The sequence below is a fragment of the Rhineura floridana genome, chromosome 5 (genome assembly GCF_030035675.1).
Source record: "Rhineura floridana isolate rRhiFlo1 chromosome 5, rRhiFlo1.hap2, whole genome shotgun sequence".
NCBI lineage: Eukaryota > Metazoa > Chordata > Lepidosauria > Squamata > Rhineuridae > Rhineura > Rhineura floridana.
Window position 1 is genome coordinate 52,403,414 of NC_084484.1, and position 18,200 is coordinate 52,421,613.

The 18,200-nt window shown below is 41.2% G+C and overlaps 1 protein-coding gene across 1 annotated transcript in view; it reads right to left on the minus strand.

Annotated features, from left to right (window-relative positions):
- Positions 1-4,682: 4,682 nt before the first annotated feature.
- LOC133386058 (uncharacterized) overlaps positions 4,683-18,200 on the minus strand; it is a 28,889-nt gene continuing 15,371 nt past the window's right edge. The window contains exons 5-8 of the mRNA XM_061629682.1: positions 17,925-17,975; positions 8,960-9,024; positions 6,374-6,456; positions 4,683-4,762 (exon numbers count right to left, since the gene is read on the minus strand). Of these exons, the coding sequence (XP_061485666.1) occupies positions 6,384-6,456; positions 8,960-9,024; positions 17,925-17,975 (189 nt within the window). The 3' untranslated portion in view covers positions 4,683-4,762; positions 6,374-6,383. The remainder of the gene's footprint in view (positions 4,763-6,373; positions 6,457-8,959; positions 9,025-17,924; positions 17,976-18,200) is intronic.

Here is an 18,200-nt window from a genome sequence, read left to right on the forward strand (position 1 = left end):
GTTGGGCTTCCTGCCTTCCGCCCTACCAAGTTCCAGTGTGCTTCAGCCACCACAAGTTACAGTAGTAAGTCATGAGAACTAAGAGTAGTGGCAAAGGCTTCACGGAAAAGGTGGGCTTTAAGGAAAAGACATTATTATTTATCGTAACAAGTGCTGATATTTTTAACTGTGACTAGCTATTACGGCCTTAATGTAGATAATATTTTATATATGCAACCTACTCTGGGACTAATTGGTGAACAGAGTATGTAATAAATGTGGGAAATAATAAATAAATATAATTTTTTAAAATAAGAAATGTTTTTATTTTAAAAAGCCACACTTTGGCAAGCTACATTTCTTACAGTTAAATTACTTATTTTGAATTACAGGATAATTACAGGATAATTACAGGGGAGGCTAATTTTGATTTATGCATGTTGCGAATTTTTAAAGCAGGCTAGATTACTAATTAATTTTATTCTTGCTGGTTTGTCTGTATGGGAAGAACTATCCAATAAAAGCTTAAATTTCCTCACTTAAGCTGAAGCCAAGAAAAAGTATCCCATTTATGCACTTTGAGAAGTACCAGCATAACAAAGACAGAATGATTGGAACTTCCAGCCCTCTAACGTATCTTTGTCTTTGCATAAATGGGTTTGTAACATTCCAATTATAACATGTAGATTACATACTTGCATATTTAAATACCCATGTACACCCATCTGGAACCCCTGACCCAATTAGTTTCCTGGCACATACAAGTGTGTTAAAAGATTTGGATTTGTTTACATTTGCACTACACCTTTCCTCCAAGAAGCTCAATGTGGCGTACACGATTTTCCTCCTCCCCATTTTATCTTTACAACATCCTTGTTAGATAGGCTAGGGTGGGAGACTGGGACTGGCCCAGTGTCACCAAGTGAACTTCGTGGCTGAGTAGAGAATTGAACCCTGTTTTTCTGGTCCTAAGCTGACATTCTAATCACTATACTATGTAGTTTGCTCTGTGAAACACTGATACAACATCAGATTCCCTGCAGCAATTATGCCTGCTCATAATGTGTGCTGTCACCCTAAAATCTGTAGATACAAAGGTATTGTGTTGGTTTTTAAACCCCATCCAATATTAGCAACTATAAAATATTAGCAATACTATTGCAACTCTGTAACATTTTCTTTGACCAGCAGATGTCTCTGTTGATCTGTCCAAGACCTTGCCAAAAACCTAACATCAAACTTTCCATAAATGACATGATGGTCATGTGTAAACCACTGAAGCTTGGATGGAAGGTGGGTTACTGTGTTACGTCATTGGTATAATCCCATTAACAAAATGTATTGCCCTTTCTGACAGCTAAAAAAAAAATCTAATAGTAAGAGTAACCACAAAACAAAGTACAATTTTTACACATCAGGATAGTGCAAGAGCTGTACCGATCTCCAGTTGTTGTTGGGCTGCAACTCCCATTGGCCCCAGCCAGCATGGCCAATAGTCAGGAATAATTGGAGTTGTAGTTCAACATCACCTGGACAGCACCAGTTGAGTTGTAGAACAGTAATGCAGTGAGAGCAAGATTTATCTATTTCCCACACCTGTTACAGATGATCTGTACCTCACCCTTCCTCCAAGTATCACAGGGTGGCATAGATGGATCATATAAGAAAAGTAGGTTCGGTTGCCCTATTTAAGGCCATCCAGTTACTTTTATGGCTTAGAGATTTGAACCCATGTATCTCCAACTTTTCTCTCTTGATTCAGTATACCCAGTGAACTTGCTTTCTGCGAAGTATGGGGCCCAGCTGTCCCTGTCTCCATGGACGAACCCTGATGTAAATATCCACAATATTATGCATCTCTGAATTTATGTAGCTCTTCCTAAATGTATTCTGTTGGATTCCTTACACCATTTTGCAGCAGAGTACAATCAGACCTATTGCCCAGGCCTGCTTCTGCTATTAGCAATAGGTTTCTGTCACCATCTGCAATTGTTTTCATATTGTTGCCAGAAAAAAATTAAGGATGGTATGTATCAGGAAATGTCAGGGGTTGTCTGAATAATACTGATTTAACTTTAAAGGGAGGGGGGCCGGCCAATGGAGATCTAAGTCTGCAGGCCTGGTCAAATTCACTCTTTATAGTTCTCTTTCTTACTGCTGTTTGAAAGTGAAGTGTTTTGAACAGAAGAGAGGGGGGAGTAGTAAGGAGCACATTTGGAATCCAGCTGTGAACTCTGTTAATTCCCATGGTTACTGATTCACTAAAGGCTATTTATAAGTTTGGATCTAGAATAAATAAGCAGCGTATAGAAAGGGTCTGAAAATGAGATTTTGAAAGGGGAAGAAAAGCAATACCTTTGTTTTCAGTCAGGACTTATACAAGTGTTGCATTTCACACTTTTGGAATAAGCATCTTCAATCCACTCTTGACATCTATGCTCAAAGATTTGATGTTTAAAACTAGTGTGGTGACAAATTTTTGTTAGGATTGGTTTTAGATACAAAAGTTGGTGTTTCAGGAATTGGGGAAGTGAGGGTCGGCAAAAATATAAAAAATGAACCAACAATGCTGCTGCTTCCATTCTCTCATGCCTTTTCATAGCCATTTCCCCTTAATCTGATGTTTTAACAGAAGTGCTTCTTCACTACTTCATCCTAGTCAATCAAGGAACACGTAATTGATGCAGGACAATATTACTGAGATTTTTTTAAAAAATATTCCTATTGGTCTCACTCTGACAGCAGAGATGCAGGAGAAGGAATGTTTCTTTATTTCCTAGGCAGTGTTGTTCTGGACATTTCATTGCCTGTAGTGCCACAAGACTTTTGTCAGGATCCGGCTCTAATCATGACAAGTTATTAATGATTAGTGCAGGCACAATGTGAATACAGGGATGCATTTTTGGATGTAATGCAGTGTGGATTAACAACATCCTCATTCTGATGGGCATCCAGATGTGGATACCAACCATCTGCACAGCATTATTTTCTATGGGATGGACATGTAGGCTCCCATCCACATTTCTTTCTTTCTTTATTTATATAATATTTATACCCCGCCCTACTTCCGGAGAACTCAGGGCGGCTTACAATTAAACCATAAACAATTAAAACAGTAATCATACAGATTAAGACATTTAAAATGATTAAAAATCAAGAGAAAATAAACATATTTGTCAATTTCAGTTAAAAGCTCATCTAAATAAAACAGTCTTCACCTGGGCACGAAAAGACAAAAGCGAAGGGGCCAATCAAACCTCACTGGGGAGAGAGTTCCACAATCTGGGGGCAGCCAGTGAAAAGGCCCTATTCTGTGTTTTCGCAAGAAGAACTTGCGGAAAAGATGGAATAGTGAGTAAGGTCTCACCAGATGATCTTAAAGTCCGGATAGGTTCATAGAGGGAGACACATTGTACTCGAACTAGTAATAGTATGCCACAGGGGCAAAAATGTGCCAGCCAATTTGCCTCAGCATTCCTTTTCCTTCTTGACATGTTTCATACCCTTTCACAAAAGTGAAAAGTGTGCAAACATTTCCAAAAATGGGAGATGGGGGGGTGTCTGCATTTTGCAGGGGCAAAAGTATTAATGGAACGCTCAACCAAATTCAGCTCTGCATTATCTAACTAAAATTACAATTAACTAATTTGAAAATTCTGTATTCACCAGCATTACAAACAGAATTACAAACAGAATGGAATTACTTCAAGGCTGAATAAGCTTTTCATAGGGTTTGGAAATGAGGCTAATATGACAGCAATGAGGGCATGTGAAACTTTTTGATAATGAAGTCCTTTTTCAGCTTGATCCAAAAACTAGACAAACTGAAGCTCTTGATTTGTCCTGGTACTTGGAAATGTAAAAGAACTTGAACTGCAAGTGTGCTTGAATTGCACATAAGAATAAAATTTTGAAGAGACAAATACTACACATAAATCAAGCACCATTGAAACGTTCATGGAATTTAGTTACCTAAACCCAGTCTGAGCAAGGTTTCTTTGTAATGGATGATCTCCTATATCTTTGTACTTAATATAGCTCTGTAAAAAGCCCTTTCCTTAAGTTTTACACCCCCGATTAAATCAATTTCCCGATCAATTCTTGTACAATTTAAATGTTAAGGTTTTACACTTGTTTGAAAAGCAATCTGGAGTTACGATAGATAATCAGAGTAGATAGCAGTGGGCTACATGGACTAGTGGTCATTCACAGTTTCATATACTCACATATATACATACTGGGCGTGTCTACATGACCAAGGACAATGGCAATTTAATTACTTTGGTGATGCTGACTGTTTTTATATTTTCATACCATGCTTCATCTTTTGGATCCACTGTCTCTATCATAACACAAAGACTGGCAGCCTGTTTTGGTACCTCAAATAAAGTGAACAACTTGGAGCTTTTCATTTTAGGCCTCTTTTTCCTTTTCTTCCCTGACAAATGCCAAAAATGTCTCTCTTACCAGAAACTGGCTAATGTCTATGTCGTACTGTGCTTCTGACTGTGAATTGTTGTGGGTTTTTTTTTAAGTGTTTTTAAATTTGTATATTTGTTTTTAATGTTTTTAATTGTTGTAAACCACCCAGAGAGCTTCGGCTATGGGGCGGTATACAAATGTAATAAATAATAATAATAATAATAATAATAATAATAACAACAACAATAACAATAATAACAATAACAATAACTAGTCTAGTTCTGAATTTGAGTTTATTCAATGCTTATTCTTCAGTTGACCATTCCATGCTGGGCTTCATATTCTAAAGATCTGGAGAGTCCTATATGTATAGGGATATGTAGAATAATCAGCACTGTACAACAGATTTAGCTCAACTTTCAAGCAGATATAAATTACCTGACCAACATGCATTATCCCTGCCCTGCCATCTACCACTGACTCTTCTTTGGTGATGCTGATCCTGAGATGAACAGTATCATTTTGTATCTATGGACTGACCTCTGAAACAATCCCAATGATGCACATAGGCAAATATATTTTGTGGAATGGATAGGGTTGCCAACTGGCCAGCATTTTGCTGGTCTGATTACTATAACCAGTCTGGTCTGGCAGTTAAAAACTCGTAAGCCAGTGAACTTGGGAGCTAATTTGATGAAGGTTTGTTTTCTAAAGAGGTAGCCATGCTAGTCTGTTGCAACCAAAATAATAAAGGGGCATGTGGCACCGTAAAGACTAGCAATTGTATCCTACTAAGTTCTATTTAAGTAAAAAAAGGTAAAGGTGTTCCTGCACTTGTAGTGCGAGTCGTTTCCGACTCTTAGGGTGATGTCTTGCGTCGTTTACTAGGCAGACCGTATATATGGGGTGGGATTGCCAGTTCCTTCCCCGGCCTTTCTTTACCCCCCAGCATATGCCAGGGGGTATCTATTTAAGTAGACCCATTGAAATTAATGGACCTAAGTTAGTCATGCCCACTAATTTCAGTGGGTCTACTCTAAGTATGACTAATGTTAAATACAACCCTAATACATTTATTGAGCCTATATCCAACACCGGACAGAATCTACCATCATAATACGTCAGATTTTTGAATGCTCCACCCCTGGCCTCACCTGGAATTCCAGCTGAAATCAGAAGTTGGCAACTATAGGAATAAATGATCCATGCAACTCATGCAAAGATTGTGCGCACCAGTCTTCTGTTCAGGGGAAGAATGAGCATTCTGATTTAATGTTTCCACCCATTTTGCACCAAAAAGTGCTTACAGGTACAAAAAAAATTAGACTGGAACTGGCTTCCATTTTTGTGTTCTTAAATGTATTTAACTTGTTTGGACAACATTAAACCATAGTTTAGCATTACGTGCATGAGTGGGCTCCCTCCTCTCCTCTTCCAGAATAGCCATGTGGAAGAGGTTGGAAGCATTCATTTCTATTTTCAAGTAACCACAATTTATTTTTTCATCCAAACTGAGAACTGTGGTTAGCTTTAACTATAGTTTATCCAAACAAGCCAGGATCAGAAACAATGGTTTGCTCTTGGTTTGTTAGGCCAAACAATAGTTTCTCCCGATTAAGATAAGATGACAAACTGAGGTTAGCAGAAGACAGAAGAAAATGCTTGTGATCTCCTCATTAATATGCTAGAGGAGGGTAGGGGGTAGTTCACAAACCTGCCTCCTCCATCTCTTGCTGATGCCCACCCCCCAAATCTTACCAGGGGGTAGAATGGGATGGGTGGCAGCAGCAAATGACAAAGGGCACTGGTGCAGTCACTGAAAGCAGCACAGCTCCAGCTGCCTAATATTCCCTCAGCACAGCTAACAGCCGCCCCAATCATGTTCCTTATCTCCAATGCCTCTGGGTCCCACAACCTCCATAAGTATCTCATGTATTCTCACCCCCAGTGCTACCTGAAAAAGAATATTAACCATTTTGTGGCTACTCCTGTTTTTCCTTTCGCTTCTTCTGCTTCATCCAGATGGGAAAACAGCACAGCCAGCTGCTTTGGGGCCTGTGAATGTTAAATATCACCAAGTCATATATTGTGCACATTCTGAGGCAAGCATAAATAAGGAGATCCTCTTAGGTTATGTTCCCACAGTACATTTTTGTACATGTCTGGACACAGCTGGAACAGAGTCTTCTTAGAGTTAAGGATATAGCCCAAAAGGAAAGCAACTAAATTAGAGCTAAATACTGGTAAGTGATCAACAGCCAATAAGTACAGTAAGGAAAGATGAAAAGAACTCAGTCCTGAATCCAGAATATTTCTCCGTGACCTCTCTCTACCCCTGTACAATGTTGCCCCCATCACATTCTTCCTCCTTTACATACTGAGCTTGGTGACAGAACAGCAGCAATGGTCGAGAAGAAGATATGGTGGCCTGAGATGAATTATTTATTTATTACATCTGTATTCCACCCTTCATCTGAGTCTCAGGGTGATGTGTGGTTCTTTCTCCATTTTATCTCCACAACAAACCTGTGAAGTAGGTTAGGTTAGGTTGACAGATAGTGACTGGCCCAAGCTCACCCAGTGAGCATCATGGCCGAATGGAGGGTTGAACATGGGCCTCTCCACTCCTAGTCTGACACTCTAACCATTACACCACACCAACTCTCCCTGTATAATGGGATTCAATAAGAACATAAATACTAGGGAAATACCTAGTTTCCATTTAAGTGGATCCACACACTATTTTATGGAGGCATGCAAACCAGCATGGTGTGGTGGATAGTGTTTGGACTTGGACCAAGTAGATCTGGGTTCAAATCTTATTCAGTCATCGAGCCTAACCTACCTTGTGGGGTTGTTGTATAGAGACAATGAGGAAAAACCCAAGTATGCTGCCCTGAGCTCCTTGAAGAAAGGGAGGGATACAAATGTTGTAACAAATAGTAATATATGTGCTAAAAGAGTATTTAAAGAACTAGCAGCCTTGATCTACAAGTGCACAAGGCCATTCCTCTCATCAGCTATGGCTACAGAGTGATGGCAACAATCCAGCATCTACTGAAATAAATTTTAAAAATCCCATTGATGTGAATGGAGCTGAGTTGCATCACTGTTCAGGGAATCTTTCCATTTACATGGAATCATATCACAGAACCAGCTTTTAAAAAATGACTCATTCAACAAGCAAACAAATTACATATTTTTCTCACATTATTCAACAGTTGGCTCCACTGGCTCAGTGTGTTGTCTTAATAAACTGAAGCAAAAAAACAAGAAACACTGCAATTCTAGGCACACTTACTTGGGAGTAAATCCCATGGAAATTATTAGGTCTTACTTCTGAGTAAATAATAGGATCTGGAAGCAAGATAATCCAGGAGACACCATAACTTCTTTTGGTTTTAAACAAAACCAAGTACCATTAAGCGGAGCCAGCCTTAGACATTTTACTATCTGAAGCAAGGCAGCCAAATTATACTGGCCACCTTCACCCCCATCAAGTCAAGGTGTGTAGTTGTACCCAAGTTATTTGGCACTTAAGGCAGAAAATCCCATTAGAACAAAGGAAACTTCATAACAAGTCAGACCATTGGTCAGCATTGACCACTCTGACTGGCAGCAGCTTTCCACGGTTTTCAGATAAAGGACATTCCCAGACCTACCTGGAGATGCTGGAGATTGAATCCGCACCTTTCGCATGCAAAGCAGATGCTTTTCCATTGAGCCAAAACCCTCCCCCTAAGTGTCTCTTCTCCTCCCTGGCAGTAAAATCAGGCAATCACCTCACTTGATCTAATGCTAGGGTCAGCCTACAGGCCTTAAAGACAGTGCAGTACACAGGTAGCAGCAGTTAACACATACGAAAAGCTCCTCCTAGTGGTTAAAGTATATAGCAAACAACCAGTGTGCAATATATTATCTAGAATGGATATCAAGAAAGAAGATATATTGGATAGGGCTCTTATGTTCCAGCATTTTGTTTTCACAGTGGCTAACCAGATGCCTTTGCAAAGCCCACATGCAGGTAAGGAGTGCCATAGCACTCTCCCTTTCATAATCCCAGCAGGTTGTGCACACTACAGTCTGAATAGTATCACTGTGTAGTAACATCTGGAGTCACTGTTGTTTGGAAACAACTAGTAGAATGGAACATTTTTCTGCAGATTAACAAATGTAAACACCTTTCTTTGCATTGCCAACTGGGAAAAAAATAACATGCAAAAAGTGAGTTAGAGAACAAAACCTACAACTGTACGTTAGAACAGAGGAACATAAGAACATGTTGGATCAGGCCAATAGCCTGTCTAGTCTGGCATCCTGTTCTCACAGTGGCCAACCAGATGCCCATGGGAAGCCTACTTATTATTGCTTGTTTACTAAGATGTAAGCACCAATGAAATAACTGGGACAGAACTTCCCAACAAACTTGTTTAGGATCTGGGAGTAAAGCCCATTTCGCTATACTGCACCACAGCCACATTCATGCAAACATAAGTTTAACTTTTAAGCTGGCCTTTCCCTCCAATGTTTGGTATAACAAATAAAAATATTGCCATACAGAGTTTCAGGAGATTCCTCTTCCTTTTCATGCTGCTTGTCCTCTGTCAAGATGTCTTCAGTTTTCTGAGTTGGAGAAATGTGACAAATAGTGATTTATTTGTTAAATATTGCAAGCTAATAATCTATGACAATTAAACCGAGTAGTTCTTTTCTGGGAATCCTTTTGCTCAAAATATTTGCTCCACGGTCATACACAGTTCAAAACATGTGACTAGTAAAACTATTCTTATTTTTTTGAAAGCTTCACTGCATTGCTAGTTTTGGACAAATGGTCTATTTAATTCAGTCCTCTTTGTATGTCATGGAAACGTGATTTTGGTTCTGTCTTGACACTGTTGAAACAATTTCTGTCTACATGCAAAGCTTGATGATACGTATGAACCAGAGGAAATTCAGCTTGACTTTTAGTTGTAAGGCTCACTTTGCCAAAAATGCTATTATAATACTGAGCAATTTAATTCCTGTCCCCTCTCCTGTTTTGTTAACATTTTTAAGTTGCTGATTTTCAAATTTGGTATTATAAGCTGCCTTAAGGTTTTGACAGAAAGGCGGAATATAAATGTTTAATAAATGAATGAACAAATTTAATTAGAAATAAAGGGAAACTACAACACTTTATTTTAAAACAATGTTTTCTTGAGCCATGCTTTCCACATCCAGAAAAAAAATTCAGAAGAGAAGCAGTGTATATGGTGCCCCAAGACCCTTTGATTTTTGCTGCAAATGACTAACAGAAGTATTATGGCATAAGCTTATGTGGACACAAGCCCACTTTGTCAGATGTATAAAACCACAACTTAGTTGGCAGGTATATAAAGGAGAAAACTGATTGTAATAAAGGATGCTGGTATTAACATCCATAGAGGGGCAGAGAATTATACAGGTGTTAATAAAACCATCTCAGCAATTATCACCATTCTGCCACCATAAAATGTTAAAGTAACAAGGTCTAATGATCAATGACTATAATTTTTTGCATTTCATCGCCATTCAGTTCCCTCCTTCCAATTTTCTCTTTTATATACCTGCCACTAATATTTCAGTTCATGCATCTGATGAAGCGAGCTTGAATCCCTGAAAGCTTGTGTGACAATAATATTGTTAGTCTTTAAGGTCCCACAAGACATTCATCCCAATCCAGCAAGAAAGTTCAGTATGTGCCGCTGATGCACCTAAATCAAGATGGATGCATCTGTTGATACAGACAAATGTGTGCATCACAATCCTGGACTACTGTAAATTAATCCTGGATTGAAGTTGGGTATATGTTACATATATTTGAATGTAAAATGTGATGTTGTCATATTTTGGAGAACTATAAAGAGTGGTGCCATGTTTTGGGGAACAGTTTTATATCTCCTCCCATAAACAACACATGCAATTTCACAATAACCACAGTGACCTGAATTTTGTAAGTTGTACATACTTAAGGCCCCCTCTAGGACGCACACCTTAATTTGGTGAGGGGGTTTGAGAGTGTTGAAGAAGCTGAGAGCAATGCCATCAGGAGTCTAGACCAAGAGGTTAGACTCCTAGCAGGGGCACCCAAGGTGGAATGGTCAAAGCTGAGACACCAGATTAAGATGCATCCAAACTCAGAGGAAGGCAATGGTAAACCACCTCTGAATACCTCTTACCACAAAAACCTATGAACAGAGTATCCAAAATGCAACACGAGATAGTGCTGGAAGATGAGACCCCAGGTCAGAAGGCACTCACCGAGCTACTGGGGAAGAACAAAGGACAAGTACGAGTAGCGCTGTGACTAATGATGCAGCTGGATCAAAGCCGAAAGCAAGCCCAGAGGCTGATGCGCACAGATGCGAAAGGAGAGTCCAGAGTTGTATGACACACACACAATAGGAACATGGAATGTGAGAAGCATGAACCAGGGAAAGTTAGAAATTGTCAAGCAAGAAATGGAACGTATCAGCATTACAATACTTGGCGTGAGTGAATTAAGATGAATGGGAATGGGACATTTTCAATCAGGCAACTACAAAATATTTTATGCAGGAAATGAGAAATTCAGAAGAAACAGAACTGCTTTCATAGTGAGAAGTGATGTAGCAAAAGCAATTAGGAGCTACAACGCAAGGCCTGAGCGAGTGATATCAATGAGATTAAATGGGAAACCTATTAACATAACCATCATCCAAGTCTACACTCCAACAGCAAAAGCAGAAGAAGAGGAATTGGAGAGATTTTACGCAGAAGTACAGGAAGAAATTGATCACACAGCAAAACAAGATGTGCTGATAATCATGCAAAGGTAGGGAACAGAGAAGAACTAGGAATTGTGAGGAAATGGGGCTTAGGAGATAGAAATGAAGCAGGAGAGAGACTTATTGTATTCTGTAAAGCCAATAATTTGTTTCTTGTGAACACATTTTTGAGTAACTGAAAAGATGACCGTACATGTGGACATCATCAAATGGTCAATATAGGAATCAAATTGATTATATAATTGGTAGCAGAAGGTGGAGAAGTTCCATACTTTCTGCAAAAACAAGACCAGGAGCAGACTGTGCTACAGATCATGAACTGGTAATAACGAAAATCAGAGTAAAGCTAAAGAAGAAGAACAAAGCAATCATAATGCCAAAATACAATTTAAAGAACATCCCAGAAGAATATAAAGATCAGATAAGGAACAGATTTGAGGCTTTAAACTTAGCTGACAGAGAACCAGAAGAACTATGGAGTGGAGTCAGAGACATGATCAGGGAAGAATGCAAAAAAAAATACCTGTAGTTAAAAAGAGAGAAAGACCTCAATGGATAACTGAAGAAACTCTTAAAATGGTTAAAGAGAGAAGGAAAGCAAAAGCAAAAGGAGATAGAAACACGATCAGAACCCTAAACGCAACAATACAGCGACTAGTACGTAAAGACAAAGAGAACTATTACAATAGTTATTGTATAGAAATAGAACAAGACAACAAAAAGGGAAGAACAAGAGCCCTATTCCAGAAGATTAGAGAAGTTAAAGGGAAATTTAAACCATGAGTAGGGATGTTGAATAATCAACAGGGGAACACACTGACTGACCGAGATGAAATAAAAGGAAGATGGAAGCAATACACTTAAGAACTCTATAAAAGAGATGCAAGGATGACAGATTCAATCATGGAGGAACCGTATGATGAAGAACCAGAAATTTTAGAATGTGAGGTGACAGCTGCTCTTAAAATACTTGGAAGAAACAAATCACCAGGAACAGATGGCATACCAATAGCTACAAGCTACTGAGACTGAATCTGTCCAAAGTCTGACAAAAAGTTGTCAAGAAATATGGAAAACGAAACAAGGGCCCACAGACTGGAAGCGTTCAATATATATCCCAATTCCAAAGAAAGGGGATCCCAGGGAATGCAGTAATTATCAAACTATTGCCTTAATATCCCATGCAAGTAAAGTAATGCTCAAGATTCTACAACAAAGGCTCTTACCATATATAGAACGAGAAATGCCAGACGTCCAGGCTGGATTTAGAAAGGGAAGAGGCACCAGAGATCATATCACAAACATACGCTGGATAATGGAACGGAGCAAGGAATTTCAGAAGAAAATCACCCTGTGCTTTATAGATTACAGCAAAGCCTTTGACTTTGTAGATCATGAAAACCTATGGAATGCTTTCAAAGAAGTGCCGGTGCCACAGCATCTGATTGTCCTGATGCGCACTCTATACTCTGGACCAGAGGCTACTGTAAGGACAAAATATGGAGAAACAGAGTGGTTCATGACAGATGCTCTCGGAGGTCCCTGATTCATAGGGTCGCCGTAAGTTGTAATCGACTTGAAGGCACATAACAACAACAGCAACAAACATACTTAAGGTATGTGTGAACACACAAACCTGACTTGAAAGATGACTGAAGGCCCCTCCAAGAAATTTCTGACTTGTGTTGGAGATAACTTTCTCCTTCGGAAAGTGAAGGAAGCAACCAGAGGATCAGCTATCCTGGACTTGATTCTAACCAATAGAGATGATTTGGTGGATGAAGTGGCAGTTACGGGAACTCTTCGGGAAAGTGACCACACCATACTTGAATTCTTGATTTTAATAGAAGCAAAAGCTGATAGCCATATGCACACCCTGGACTTCGGAAAGCTGATTTTAATAAACTCAGAACAACTGTAAGTACCATTCCATGGCAAGCAGCCCTAATGAGAAAAGGAGTCCAAGATGGGTGGGAGTTTCTAAAAAAGGAAATTCTAAAAGTGCAATGGCAAGCAATTCCAACAAGGAAAAAAGGGGAAAAACATCAGAAGAAGCCAATGTGGCTTCACAAAAAGCTTAGAGATGATCTGAAAACAAAAAAGGATACATACGGGAAGTGGAAAGAAGGCCAGGCCACAAAGGAAGAGTACAGGCAGGTGTCATGGAATTGCCGGGATGGTGTCAGGAAGGCTAAAGCTGAGAATGAGCTGAGGTTAGCGAGAGCTGCTAAAAGCAACAAAAAAGCTTTCTGCAGGTACGTCCATAGTAAAAGACAGAGAAAAGAAATGGTGGCACAGCTACTCAATGGGGATGGCAAAATGGTGACAGATGACAAAGAAAAGGCAGAAGTGCTCAATTCCTACTTTGGCTCAGTCTTCTCCCAAAAAAGGGTCTATGACCCTCCCGGGAAACATGAAGTAGAAGGGCAGGATTGGAGCTTGAGAGTGATAGACAAACGGTCAAGGAATACCTAATAACTCTGAACGAGTTCAAATCTCCAGGGCCCGATGAACTTCATCCTAGAGTATTGAAGGAACTGGCTGAAGAACTCTCAGAACCGCTGTCTATTATCTTTGTGAAATCGTGGAGGACTGGTAAAGTGCTGGATGACTGGAGGAGAGCTAATGTTGTCCCTATCTTCAAAAAGGAGGAACCGGGGAACTGCAGACCAGTCAGTCAGCCTAACATCAATCCCTGGAAAAACTCTGGAGCAGATTATAAAGCAGTCAATCCGTAAGCATCTTGAAAACAATGCAGTGATTACTAAGAGCCAACATGGATTTATGAAGAACAAATTCTGCCAAACTAATCTTATCTCATTTTTTTTATTTGGTAACCTCCCTTGTAGACTGTGGGAATGCTGTGGACATAATATATCTTGACTTCAGAAAAGCTTTTGACAAAGTGCCCCATGATATTCTGATTAGCAAGCTAGCTAAATGTGGGCTGGATGGAACAACTATCAGATGGATCCACAGTTGGCTCCAGAATTGTACTGAAAGAGTGCTTATTAATGGTTCCTTCTCAAACTGGGTGGAAGTAACGAGTGGGGTACCACAGGGCTCAGTCCAGGGCCCAGTGCTCTTCAACATTTTTATTAATGACTTGGATGAGGAGGTACAGAGCATGCTTGCAGATGATACAAATTTGAGGGGCACAACTAATACCATGGAAGACAGAAACAAAATTCAAAGGGACCTTGATGGGCTGGAGCATTGGGCTGAAAACAACAGAATGAAATTCAACAGGGATAAATGCAAAGTTTTACACCTAAGAAAAAGAAACCAAATGCAGAGCTATAAGATGGGGGATACTTGGCTCAGCAATACGACTTGTGAGAAGGATCTTGGAATTGTCGTTGATCACAAGCTGAATATGAGCCAACAGTGTGATGTGGCTGCAAAAAAGGCAAAGCCTATATTAGGCTGCATTAACAGAAGTATAGTTTCCAAATCACGTGAAGTATTAGTTCGCCTCTATTCAGCACTGGTTAGGCCTCATCTTGAGTACTGTGTCCAGTTCTGGTCTCTGCACTTCAAGAAAGATGCAGACAAACTGGAACAGGTTCAGAGGAGGGCAACAAAGATGATCAGGGGACTGGAAACAATGTCCTATGAGGAGAGACTGAAAGAACTGGGCATGTTTAGCCTGGAGAAGAGAAGACTGAGGGGAGATATGATAGCACTCTTCAAGTACATGAAAGGCTGTCACACAGAGGAGGGCCGGGATCTCTTCTCAATCATCCTAGAGTGCAGGACACGGAATAATGGGCTCAAGTTGCAGGAAGTTAGATTTCGACTGGACATCAGGAAAAAACTTCCTAACTGTTAGACCCATACGACAATGGAACCAATTACCTAGAGAGGTAGTGGGCTCTCCAACACTGAAGGCATTCAAGAGGCAGCTGGGCAGCCATCGGTTGGGAATGCTTTGATTTGGATTCCTGCATTGAGCAGGGGCCTGGACTTCATGGCCTTATAGACCCCTTCCAACTCTACTATTCTATGATTAATAATAATAATAATAATAATAAATTTAATTTTTGTGTCGCCTATCTGGCCGAAACCACTCTAGGCGACGTACAACATTAAATTCAACAATACATAATAATACAATACATAATAAAATACAATGCAGTCAACAATAACCATTTTAAAAAGCGGCAGTACAGGGCCATCAATATACAATTTTAAAACAATATAAAGAAATTAGCCCACCCCGGGGACCCCAAAGGCCTGTCCAAAGAGCCATGTTTTTAAGGCTCGGCGAAATGTATCTAGGGAAGGGGCATGGCGAAGATCGAACGGGAGGGAGTTCCACAGAGTGGGGGCCGCCACTGAGAATGCCCTCTCTCTAGTCCCCACCAACCTAGCTGTTTTTGTTGGTGGGACGGAGAGAAGGCCCTGTGTGGCTGATCTGGTCGGGCGGCTTAGTTGGTGGTACTGGAGGTGCTCCTTCAGGTAAACTGGGCCGAGACCATATAGGGATTTAAAGGTTAAGACCAACACCTTGAATTGGGCCCGGAAAACAACTGGAAGCCAATGTAGATGAAATAACACCGGCGTGATGTGATCACAGCGGCGGCTGTTTGTAAGCAGGCGTGCCGCCGCATTCTGCACCAGTTGTAGTTTCCGGACCGTTTTCAAGGGTAACCCCACGTAGAGCGCATTGCAGTAGTCTAATCGAGAGGTGACCAGGGCATGTACCACCAGTGGGAGCTGATGAATAGGAAGGTAGGGTTGCAACCTTCGTATGAGGTGTAGTTGATACCAAGCTGCCCGGCTCACTGCCGAAATCTGAGCCTCCATGGACAGCTTGGAATCAAGAACAACCCCGAGGCTGCGGACCTGATCCTTCAGGGGCAATTTTACCCCATTAAGATTCAGGTCAGCAACACCCAACCTTCCCCTGTCACCCACAAGTAGCACCTCGGTCTTATCAGGATTGAGCTTCAGCCTGTTTCTTCCCATCCACCCACTCACGGATTCCAGGCACTTGGACAAGGTCTCTACAGCCAACTCCGGTGAAGATTTAAAGGAGAGATAGAGCTGCGTGTCATCAGCATATTGGTGACACCGCAGCCCAAAACCCCTGATGATAGCTCCCAGCGGTTTTACATAGATGTTAAATAGCATGGGAGAGAGGATAGAACCCTGTGGTACTCCACAAGTGAGGGGCCAAGGGTCTGAAACCTCATCTCCCAATGCTACCTGTTGATGCCTGTCAGAGAGAAAGGAACGGAACCACTGTAAAACAGTGCCTCCTATTCCTAATCCCCCCAGGCGATCTAACAGGATACCGTGGTCGATGGTATCAAAAGCCGCTGAGAGATCCAGGAGGACAAGAAAGGTGAATTCTCCCCTGTCTAATGCCCTCCTCATATCATCTACCAGAGCGACCAAGGCTGTTTCAGTACCATGTCCAGTCCTGAAACCCGATTGGTATGGATCTAAATAATCCATTTCATCCAAGTGTGCTGACAACTGGTTAGCCACCACTCGCTCAATGATCTTGCCCAAAAGTGGCAAATTCGAAATGGGGCGAAAGTTGTTCAAAACTTGGGGATCCAAGGAGGACTTTTTTAGAATGGGTTTTATAATTGCCTCCTTGAGGGCCGGTGGCATTACACCCTCCTTCAAGGATGCATTTACCACCGCCCTGATCCCTTCGCCCAATTTCTCCTTGCAGTTCATAAGGAACCATGATGGGCAAGGATCAGTCAGACAGGTGGTAGGCTTCACCGTTGAAAGTACCTTGTCCACATCGTCAGAAGGAAGAGGCCGGAACCGATCCCACTGAACCGGATTGCAACTGGTTAACTCTGGATCCTCTACTGCATCCACAGCGTACGGAATCGAGTTCTTCAGGTGTTCGACTTTATCGGCAAAGTGCCTCGCCAATTTGTCACAGGAAGCCTTTGAATGCTCCAAGGGTTCCTGAGCGACTGGACCGACCAGGCTTCGGACCACTTGGAACAGCTTCCTGGGACAGCACTCTGCGGATGCAATAGAGGCAGCAAAGAAATCTTTCTTTGTTGCCTTTATTGCCACCTGGTAGGCAGCTATTGCTGCTCTAACCTGTGTTCGAGCATCTTCAGAGCGGGATTTCCACCACCGGCGTTCTAGTCGTCTCACCTCCTGTCTCAGACTTCGCAACCGAGGTGTATACCACGGTGCTGTCTGAGTTCTGTTCAGGGGGAGAGGACGTTTTGGAGCCACCCGGTCTAATGCCCTGGTGATTCCCTCGTTCCACTCCGTCACCAGGGTTTCGACCGGACGACCTTCAGCAGGTTCCAAATCCCCCAGCGCAGTCAGGAATCCATCCGGATCCATCAGGCGCCTGGGGCGGACCATTCTAATAGGTTCTTTACCCCTGCGGAGGGTGTGTGGCATCGAGAAGTCAACTGGTTAACTCTGGATCCTCTACTGCATTCACAGCGTACGGAATCGAGTTCTTCAGGTGTTCGACTTCTATGATCATCCCCCAGAAACCTTAACCAGTTACCACAGCCTTTAAGAAAAACAACATATGTTTATTTTGTGTTTTTTCCTCTTACTGACACCTCCTTTTGACATCTGTTGTTGGGCAGAAAGGCAGGATATAAATATTTTAAATAAATGAAATTAAACAGAACAGGAAGACAAATCAGGCATTGCCTCCATTTGTTCTTTGCCCCCACATCTTCCCTTCCTGGAATGATAGCAAGTCAAAGGTATGTGTGCTAAGCTTATGCCTACCTCTTCAACTTTATCTCTTAGATCAATCTCCACAAATGACGACAAGTCTTTCTATGAGAGGAACATAAAATAAGGAACAACAAAGGTGTAAGATACCTTTAGGGTGAAGCTACACATTACACACACATGGGTGACATGAAAACCTGATAGCTGCTCTACTCTAGGGAAAAGCAGCTTTTGGGCTTAAGTTACATGGCTTGCATGTAACGTGAGGTTAGACCGTTAGAGGAGGGGAAACTAGAGTCATCCAGAAGGCTTTTATTACATGTGTTTGCA